The 10,826-nt window shown below is 44.1% G+C and overlaps 1 protein-coding gene across 1 annotated transcript in view; it reads right to left on the bottom strand.

The window, feature by feature from the left end:
- LOC105887807 (DNA (cytosine-5)-methyltransferase 1-like) overlaps positions 1-10,826 on the bottom strand; it is a 37,599-nt gene that overhangs the window by 1,173 nt on the left and 25,600 nt on the right. Inside the window, exons 5-12 of the mRNA XM_012810138.2 lie at positions 10,438-10,513; positions 8,478-8,556; positions 6,739-6,773; positions 6,265-6,349; positions 3,577-3,611; positions 2,164-2,251; positions 407-441; positions 6-35 (exon numbers count right to left, since the gene is read on the bottom strand). Of these exons, the coding sequence (XP_012665592.2) occupies positions 6-35; positions 407-441; positions 2,164-2,251; positions 3,577-3,611; positions 6,265-6,349; positions 6,739-6,773; positions 8,478-8,556; positions 10,438-10,513 (463 nt within the window). The remainder of the gene's footprint in view (positions 1-5; positions 36-406; positions 442-2,163; positions 2,252-3,576; positions 3,612-6,264; positions 6,350-6,738; positions 6,774-8,477; positions 8,557-10,437; positions 10,514-10,826) is intronic.

Here is a 10,826-nt window from a genome sequence, read left to right as displayed (position 1 = left end):
CAGGCTCTTTTTCTTCAGGTCTCCTTTTGGCAGCTCTGTTAAGTAAACAGACACAGCAAATATAAACTCAGAAAAACTAAGATCACCAACTTGTATAGAAAATAATAAACATAGAAAATGCCTACTGAAAACCGAAATATTCAAGGGGGCTCCACAGGCACATTGCTGACTCTCCACCCTGAGAAAGCCTTCAGAATCCCCAGCAGTCCCCTCAGACAGGGAACTGGAAGGGACACACAGAGTGCAAAGACAGGCTCCCAGTGTGAGACGGTAGCCATCCCTGTTCCAATCCAGTCTTCAGACAGCACTGGCAATTCCCAGTACAATTCTACATCATTACAGGTTTCTAGAACAAGGACTCTGGTGATGAAGATGACACAAAGATACAAGCATTTTAACCACTTACAGATCTTTGGGTTGATTTCTGTGACTCTTCTCATCCTGAGAGGGAGATAGGTGGGTGGGGAAAGGAGAGAGAAAGAGGGGAAAATTAGTTTCTGAGAGAGAACAAGATGAAAAGAAGACACCATAGTTATTGGTTAGATCTCAGCACTGTGAAATTAGAGCACAGGAAGGCCTGGGTAGATCTGCAGGGTAGAGAAGAGGTGTCAGACTTTCACTCTTTTAGTTCCCTTCACCTTCAAACCATCCCCTAAAGGGCCAGGCAATAAAAGTATCTTCAGTTTTGTGAACCACATGGTCTTTGTCAGAACTACTCATCTCTTCCACTGTAGCATAAAAGCAGTCAGATAATATGTAAATAAAACGCATGGCTTTGTTATAATAAAACTATCTGAAAAACAGTCAGAGGGCAAATTTGGCCCATGGGGCATAATTTGCTCAACCCATGTCCTAAGATAGCTCAGTGTAGAGCAAATATTATAGACATTTTGCTTATATCAGCCAAAATACCTACAGCTTCAGCAGCACATGTAGCTCGGTGGGTAGGGTGCCAGCCACATACATCGAGGCTGGCAGGTTTGAAAACAGCCCGGGCCTGTTAAAACGACGACAACTACAACAACAAAAAAATAGCCAGGCATTGCGGCAGGCACCTGTAGTCCCAGCTACTTGGGAGGCTGAGGCAAGAGGATCACTTCAGCCCAAGAGTCTGAGGTTGCTGTAAGCTGTGATGCCACAGCACTCTACCCAGAGCGACATAGTAAAAGTCTGTCTTAGAAAAAGAAAAAAAAAAAAAAAAAAAAAAGGAACTTCCAACTTATTTACCAACTCCTTGTGATAAACGGATATTCTAGTATTTTCTGAGCCTGTATATAAAGAATAAAATCTCAATAAATCTATTTAGTTCTTCATAAAGCAACAAATCTATGAATGCCACCAGTTGCCATTGGAAAACAGGAAGTGGTTTGACTATACCACTAGATCTTACCAGTCTGAAGGGATTCCAGGCATGTGCTGACTGTAAAGTAACCATTTCTGTATAGAAAAGGTTAAGAGTAAGAAGCTAAAGCAAGCTGGGTGTGATACCAAAATGGTCCTCTGCTATATGACAAGAACAGAGACCTGTCCAACTACAACAGAAGTAAGAATACACAACCCAAGCAGAAAAACCACAGTGACCAACCTGGGATTCTCCACGTTCAGTCTCTTAAACAGCAACCAGGGATCCTCCCCAGATGACCCATTCCCCCTTCCCTAGCGTTCAGGCAGCAGGACAACCCAGTGGATAACGTTGCCATCCTGTGATTTTCAGAAGCCCAGCCCTGGCTCCAAGAATAATGTTTTAGGATTTAAATGTTTCCGCTTGGCTGAAATGGAGGTAGAGAGGCTGGCAAGAGTGCTAGGCTCAGAAGAATTTAAGAGGCTGATAAAGCAAGGTACAGCCAGCAGGTGTGTCTGAGCTGATAACAGATATAAACTTCTCACTGCAGGGGCCTCTAGAGAAGCTGGCTTCACACACAGCTCAGCCTAGGCACACACAGACCCTCTCCCCCACACATTGAATGGACAGAGGACCACTGCACACTCACTAGGTTTCAGGTAGAGACATACAGCAACTTCCAATCCTTCACATGGGGATAAAGTGACCTCCTAGAGCCATCCTCTAGGTAGATGTGACTGGATTTGAACCCAGAGGCCCACCCCACACCACTTCTCCCAACCAAAGGGGACCAAAGAACAAGGTAAAAATAAAAATTCCACCTTTACTTTCTTGTCTCCTTCATCTACATCAGTGTGAGTTCCTGGCCTGGCTTCTCTGTTGGGTTCCTTAGATCTCTGTTTAGGTACTCTGCCACATAAAACACACACACACACTAATCAGTTCAGGACCCTGAAACTCTACCAAGCAGGTCAAAAAGGGCTTAAGCCTGCTAACCCTGTCTTTTCTGCAGGAAACCCAAAAGGCATTTATTTTAGGATTTACGATCTTCAGAAATACCATCAACACTTAACATGAATGTTGACCAGAGATGCCAGTGGTTTAACATAAAAACAAAGGGACTCCACTGATTTCCCGTAACCTGACAGGAATCCTCCCTGCAGTGGAGGAGACGAGTGTCCAGACTGCACAGGCTCACTGACTGCACATGGGGGCCTGACTCTCCACCCCCCCACCCCCCGCCAGGGCCCTGCCATTCAGGTTGTGTATTCTGCCTACTTGGGACCAGGGCCCAGTCTCAACATTTGCTTCTGCTAACTGGATGCCAGCAGAGACTTGAAACTGTTAACTTTTTACTTCTGCCTTTGAGCTCTTCCATAGCCAGCTCTTGCCTCGGCTGACCAACTTGTGGAGCAGAGGTGCAGCCACCTGCTACCAAGCCAGGCCCCCATTAGCCAGCAACCACTGAACTCTGCAAACACTCTATTTTAAGCCTCCAGGTTTAGAGACTTGTGTCAGGAGAAAGAATCAAAGCTGACCTCAGGCTCGGCACCTGTGGCTCAAGTGGCTAAGGCGCCAGCCACATACACCTAAGGTGGTGGGTTCAAATACAGCCCGGGCCCACCAAATAACAATGACGGCTGCAACCAAAAAATAGCCAGGCATTGTGGCGGGCGCCTGTGGTCCCAGCTACTTGGGAGGCTGAGGCAGGAGACTCGCTTAAACCCAGGAGTTGGAGGTTGCTGTGAGCTGTGATGCCATGGCACTCTACCCAAGGGGATAGCTTGAGGCTCTGTCTCAAAAAAAAAAAAAAAATAAAGCTGACCTCAGCCTTCACTATAGTGGTCTTTCACATACTACCTACATACTACACATATGATTAGTATTTTTTTTTTTGGTAGAGACGGAGTCTCCCTTTATCGCCCTTGATAGAGTGCCGTGGCATCACACAGCTCATAGCAACCTCCAACTCCTAGGCTTAGGTGATTCTCTTGCTTCAGCCTCCCAAGTAGCTGGGACTACAGGCGCCTGCCACAACGCCCGGCTATTTTTTGTTGCAGTTTGGCCAGGGCCTGGTTTGAATCTGCCACCCTTGGTATATGGGGCCAGCGCCCTACCCACTGAGCCACAGGTGCCACCCATGATAGTATCCTTAATGCTCAGCACTGACCCATTATTTTACCAGAACATTATTAGCAAGTTAAGTTTCACAACGTAAAGCACAAAATACTTACAGTTCTTTGGTTTGACTTCTGAGCCACTTTTCTTCCTAAGTAGGAAGGAAAAGGACTAGTTAATTTTTTTCCATTTGGTCCTGATCCTTCTATTAAAGTGTTCTAGGGAAGACACTATTTTTTTTTTTTTGAGACAGAGCCTCAAGCTGTCACCCTGGGTAGAGTGCCATGGCGTCACAGCTCACAGTAACCTTCAATTCCTGGGCTCAAGCAAGTCTCCTGCTGCCACCTCCCAAGTAGCTGGGATTACAGGTACCCACCACAACACCCAGCTATTTTTTGGTTGCAGCCCTCGTTGTTTGGCAGGCCCAGGCTGGATTCGAACCCACCAGCTCAGGTGTACGTGGCTAGCGCCTTAGCCATTTGAGCCACAGGCGCAAAGCCGGGGAAGACACTTAAAACTGATCCTGTAGTTCAGCTGATAGACATAAAAGATTGTCTACCTTCAAGACAGAAATTTCCAGGCAGTACCTGTGGCTCAAAGGAGTAGAGCACCAGCCCCTTATGCCAGAGGTGGTGGGTTCAAACCCAGCCCTGGCCAAAAAAATGCCAAAAAAAAAAAAAAGACAGAAATTTCCCCACTTTGGTGAGGTAAATAGACAGGAAATTTAGCTCTTAGAAAACAGATCCAGGCTCGGTGCCCATAGACTCAGTAAATCCAGCTTGGGCCAGCTAAACAATGACAACTGCAACAACAACAAAAACATAGCCGGGTGTTGTGGTAGGCACCTGTAGTCCCAGCTACTTGGGAGGCTGAGGCAAGAGAATAGCTTAAGCCCAAGAGTTTGAGGTTGCTGTGAGCTGTGATGCCACAGCACTCTATAAAGTGCAACATAGTAAGACTGTCTCAAAAATTTAAAAAAAAAAAAAAAGAAAACATGGGGTGGTACCTGTGGCTACCTATATGCCAGAGGTGGTGGGTTCAAACCCAGCCCTGGCCAAAAACTGCAATAACAAAAAAAAAAAAAGAAAAGAAAAGAAAAAGAAAGAAAGAAAACCGATCCTATAAGACTGAAGTGTTTTTATATCAAAAATTACCTTATCGGCTCGGCGCCTGTGGCTCAAGCGGCTAAGGCGCCAGCCACATACACCTAAGGTGGCGGGTTCAAATCCCCAGCCCGGACCCGCCAAACAACAATGATGGCTGCAACCAAAAAATGGCCGGGCGTTGTGGTGGGCGCCTGTAGTCCCAGCTACTTGGGAGGCTGAGACAGGAGACTCGCTTGAGCCCAGGAGTTGGAGGTTGCTGTGAGCGTGATGCCATGGCACTCTACCCAGGGGGATAGCTTGAGGCTCCGTCTCAAAAAAAAAAAAAAAATTACCTTATCACCTTTCATCAGTAAATGTTGACAACCTCAGAGAAAATAACTATTACAGACCCCTAGTTTTGCTGCAAAGGAATGAAGCAAGATGGCCCAGTTTGGAGAGTGGCTCCATCTCAAACACATTAACACATCATCTGGAGCCTGAGTTTAAAGAGCTAGATGTACCTCACCAGAAAACCACTCAACTCAGATTCAAACTCTACATGTGGCAGTGTGTGAAAAGATCACAAAGATGATGTGACCTGCTATAGGCCTCCTACTGCAAGAAGAGAGCCTGAGAGTGACCACATGCAAGGGATTTTAATCTGGCTTCAGGTTCCTTTCTATAGATGGTGGTAGTCAAATCAGCCCACCAGGCCTGCTTATTATGAAAGGAATTTAAGTTGTATCCCAACTGCAACTGCTGTCTAATATTATCAGGGTTGAAAAAGCAGTCAATTCTGGTCTAGCTTCACGTACCAAATCGTTCAAGAATTATTGAATGTCTGGGATTTTTTTTTTGAGACAGAGCCTCAAGCTGTCCCCGTGGGTAGAGTGCCGTGGCATCACAACAACCTCCAACTCCTGGGCTCAAGCAATTCTCCTGCCTCTGCTTTCCAGGTATATGGGACTACTGGAGCCTGCCACAATGCCCAGCTATTTTTTTTGGTTGCAGCATCATTGTTTGGCAGGTCCAGGCTGAATTCAAACCCACCAGCTCAGGTGTATGTGGCTGGCGCCTTAGCCACTTGAGCCACAGGCGCCAACCCGAATGTCTTAGTCAATTCCGTATTACAACAAAATAATGGACATCCATCCTTTAACAAGTGTCCAATAAAGACACTCCCCACTCACCTGAGTTTGTAAGAAATTCCTGATCGATACCTTACTACAAAACTAAACAAAAATGGAACCTAGTATCTGTACTGCACAGAACCGTGAACTCTCAGATTTTACAAACGAGCTGGAGGTCTGGGGAAAGGGCTGGTCTAATTTCAGACAAGAATGCAGTAACTTTGCATCTGGATGACGCTGTAGAATTTGGCCACCTCCTGTGTTTGAAAGTTACATTTCACAAAGACCGTGTCAGTGAAAGGCAGATGGGAGAGGTTACAGACTGAATTTCTGAGAATGAGTAATTAGTAAACTAATAGTCAGGCTAAGCTTCAGGCCTAAAACTAAGGCCATCATGACCACAACCTTATGTAGAGAATCACCAGAAGAACAAATGTGAAAAGTGTTTTAGCTATAGGTAGGGACACTTTGATCCCTGGGAAAAGTCATTCTGTTTCTATATATTCCCAACCCACTATTCCCTGGAACCAAATGGGGACTATATTTGATTAAAGTAGAAATAACAAACTTGGAGGAGACAAGGCTTTACTTTTTCATCTCTTTCTTCTTCCTTTTCAGTGTGTGATCTTGGTTTTGCTCTTTCCAGCTCTTCTGCAGGAAGAAGTCTAGCAACTCTGTCAGGCAAAATAAATACCCCAAGTATGACCAACACAGACTCCCCTCCACCCCCCGATGTAGTTTTCAAGAGATCTTCCCTACCCCTCCAAGCAATCTTCATCCCAGAACCCCTGTAAGACACATTCTCATTGAATATTTAGTATTTAATATGACTTAAAACTGATCTGATAGGAAATGCCAGCTGCCCTCATTCGTTTTTTGCCATGGAAGAAAAATCTACCTGAATCTAAAGGTTAATAATCTGACTCAAATTCAGCATTCTTCACAGGGCTACAATTGCTGGAGATACTCATTAGAAAGCTTTTTTAAACTTTCTGGAACAGTAATTTCATGATCAAGATTGCATAACTAATTCAGAACAAAAAGATATAGTGATCATTCTTACAGTTCTTTGGATGTAACTCTACGTCTCTTCTCATCCTGTGTGGAAGGAAAAGAAGAGGAACAAAAAAGATAATATTGGTTTCAAGGGAAGACCAACAGCAAAATCATGAGTCAAAGGTTTGAATGCATTCGAGATGGTTAAAATAGGGTTGGGAAATCAAGGGTTTAGGGAGATCTGGGAAGCTTTCAGTCTGGTAGTCATACCTCACTACCACCAGCCCAAAAACAAAGGTGAGGGCCAGGGGCAAGGCCAACACATGGCTAACTGCTACAACCTGCCCAGTGATGCCATATAAAAGAATCAAAGATTCTCCACACCTCAGTCAGGAATTCTTTACTATCAGAAAAACACAAAGTGGTAATCTGGGATTCCTATCAGGAAGTAATGCTGATAATCTAAATGAGACAGCAGCTCTTTTCTCAGACAAATGCCCTATTTCCCTAAGTTCAGATTTTCCATCTCTGGGGTACCCATGTTTGTTCAGTTGTGGCAATGAAACAGATCTTTTTTTTTTTTGGTACAATTTTTGGCCGAGGCTGGGTTTGAACCCGCCACCTCCAGCTTATGGAGCCGGTGCCCTACTCCTTTGAGCTATAGGCGCCCCCCCAAATAGATCTGTATCTTGTTTGACATAGAGGTTACACAAATCTATATGTGCATACTTATGACAAAACTACATAGAACTATACACACAGAGAAACTGGTACCATCTGAATGAAGTCTACAGATGGTGCCAATGTCAATTTCCTGGTTTTGACCTATTACAGTCTCTAATATGTTACAGCTGGAGAAAGTTGGGTGAAGGATACACAGAATCCTACTATTGTATGGAGCATATGTATATAAAACCTGAATATTTTTGTATATTTGTGTTCTCCTTCTAGAATTGCCTTTAGACTCGAGCTGCAATATCAGTTCTTCCCTGGACCTCCAGCCTTCACTGCAAATTTTTAAATTTGCCAGTTTTCACAACATTGTAAGTTCAAATTCCTTTTTTTTCTGACACAGAGCATCAAGCTGTCACCCTGGGTAGACTACCACAGCATCACAGCTCACAGCAACCTCCAACTCCTGGGCTCAAGCAAGTCTCCTGCCTCTGCCTCCCAAGTAGCTGGGACTACAGGCGCCTGCCACAAAGCCTGGCTATTTTTTTTTGTTGCAGCCATCATTGGTGGGCCCAGGCTGGATTGGAACCCACCAGCTCAGGTGTATGTGGCTGGCGCCTTAGCTGCTTGAGCCGCAGGCACCAAGCCGAGTTCAGTTCTTTAAAATAAATCTCTGGGCCAGGTGCAGTGGCTCACGCCTATAATCCCAACACTTCGGAAGGCTGAGATGGGCGGATTATTGAGCTCAGGAGTTTGAGGCCAGCCTGAGCATGAGTGAGACCCCGTATCTAAAAACTGCTGGATGTTGTGGCAGGTGCCTGTACTCCCAGCTACTTGGGAGGCTAAGACCAGAGAATCACTTAAGCCCAAGAGTTTGAGCTATGAAGCCACAGCAGTCTACCAAGGGCAACATAGTGAGACTCTGTCTCCAAAAAATAAACTAAATCTTTCCCTCTCTACATTCAGACACACACACCCTATTTCTTGGTTCTGTTTCTCTGGAGAACCCTGACTAGACAGGGTTCTAGTTTTTTATTCATTTACACAGACCACATGTTATGTCAACAATATGTCAAATATCAGCAAATATGCCAAAATAAGGCAAGGGTTAAGAAACAAAGATGCTGGCCCTACCTGATCTTTTTCTTCTTCCTCAACAGAATCGTCCGATTTGGCTTTTTCAGATTCTTCCTGGGGTTTCCGTTTGGCAGGACTGTCACACACAGTGAAGCCACCTATTAGTTCAGCAAGACCCTGGCCCTCCAGCAGGCCTTGAATGACTTACATATAGTCCTTCTTCCTAAAAGCAATCTCTCTGGGAAATACTTAGGGCATATATGCCTACTTTACTCCTAGTAAGGGCCCCTCAATGCCTAGTTCATGAAATAGACTTCAAGTTTAACATTTGAATGACAGGTTTAAAATGTTTTATAGCCAGGACGGGCAAGGTGCCTATAATCCTAGTACTCTGGGAAGCTGAGGCTGGTGGATTGCTTGAGGCTCAGGAGTTCGAGACCAGTCTGAGCAAGAGTGAGACCCCATCTCTACTAAAAAAAAAAAATTGCCTGACATTAGGGCAGGCATCAGGAAGCTGAGGCATGAGGATCACTTGAATCCAGGAGTTTGAGGTTGCTCTGCAATACCACTGCAGACTCAGCACCTGTTGCACAGTGGTTATGGCGTTGACCACATACACTGAGGATGGCAGGTTCAAACCTGGCCCAGGCCAGCTAAACAATGACAACTACAAAAAAAAAAAAAAAAGCCAGGCATTGTGGTGGGTGCCTGTAGTCCCAGCTACTTGGGAGGCTGAGGCAAAAGAATCGCTTAAGCCCAAGAGTTGGTTGCTGTGAGTTGCGATGCCACAGTACTCTACTGCGGGAGTCATGGTGAGATGGTCTCAAAAAAAATAAAATAAGAACACCACTGCACTCTACCCCAGGGAAACAAAATGAGACTGTCTCCAACAACAACAACAAAAAAAAACTCCACAAATTAGGAAAATGCTGTTTGCCACAAATGGAGAAATATGAATACTATTTTTTTTTAAAAAACAGTCTCAAGCTGTCACCCTGGATAGAGTGCCCCGCAGCACCAGAGCTCACAGCAACCTCCAACTCTTAGGCTCAAGCAATCCTCTGAACTCAGTTTTTCTATTTTTAGTAGAGATAGGGTCTTGCTTTTTGCTCAGGCTGGTCTAGAACCCATGAGCTCAAGCTATCCACCAGCCTCGGCCTCCCAGAGTACTAGGATAATAGTCGTGAACCACTGCACCTGGCCAATACTGACTATTTGATAGTAAGATGTTCTTATATTTCATAAGACACAAAAACAATAAAATGTAGTTTGATTGTTTTAAAAAAGAATTACCCCCCCAAAAAATAAGTAAAAAGACTACTCAAAAAGCTAGCAATTATTACAAAATATGAATAAAGAAAAAGTTGTCCAAGAGAGAAAGAAATATACTAAAATATTTATGGACAAAGTTACAAAGTCAGAGATTTGTTTTAAAGTAATTCAAGGAGGGGTCAAACGTAGTGGCTCACGCCTGTAATCCTATCACTCTTGCAGATGGATTGCATGAGCTCACAGGACGGAGACCAACCTGAGCCAGAGCAATACCTCGTCTCTAAAAATAACTGGGTATTGTATTGGGCACCTATAGTCTCAGCTACTTGGGAGACTGAGGCAAGAGGATCACTTGAGCCCAAGAGTTTGAAGTTGCTGTGAGCTGTGATGACACGGCACTCTACCAAGAGTGACAAAGTGAGACTGTGTCAGAAAAAAAAAAAAAAAAAGAGTAATTCAGGTTAGAAGAATAGAACATACAAGGGTATAGATGAAACAACGGCCATAACTTAATTAACCACTGATGCTGGGTGATTTATTATACTATACTCAATTCTGGATATAGTGGAAATTTCCTGTCTTCAGAAACGCTACTCATGAATGTCTAGTGAATAAAAGTGCAAGATGAAAACCCACGAAATATGAAAGACTGAATTGCTAAATTATACTCTACCAATCACATTCATGTTTTACCAAAAACAGCTGGTCCCTAGAAAAGGTAGCTGCCAATTCATTATATACTGACCCCTTTGCAAAATGAGTTGTGATGGTGGTCTGCCTGGTAGTTTTCCTTGTAATCCTGGGGCTAGGTGAAATTTCGTCTGTTTAAAAAGAAAAAAAAAGCCACTATGAATAGAAAAGTCCATACCAAAGTTGTGATCCTTCAACATTACCATGCTGTTAAAGAAGGCCAGGTTCTGAGGATTAAGCATTCTTTGGGTTTTATTCTAGTCAACAAATAACCAGCTTGCCAATGTCAGTAATTAGCACCTCCCAGTTTGCTAAGTCATTTCATGTGAGCTCCTATTGGAGGGGCCAAACCCCAAACCAGGCAAAGAAACAGAACCTCTCCTCACATAACAAAAAGATGAAGCAACTGAGAATCAGACTTTTTTTTTTTTTTTTTTTTTTTTT

This window comes from Otolemur garnettii, unplaced genomic scaffold (assembly GCF_000181295.1).
Source record: "Otolemur garnettii isolate 467f Iridium unplaced genomic scaffold, OtoGar3 scaffold00127, whole genome shotgun sequence".
Lineage (NCBI taxonomy): Eukaryota > Metazoa > Chordata > Mammalia > Primates > Galagidae > Otolemur > Otolemur garnettii.
This window is presented reverse-complemented; position numbering and strand designations above follow the sequence as displayed.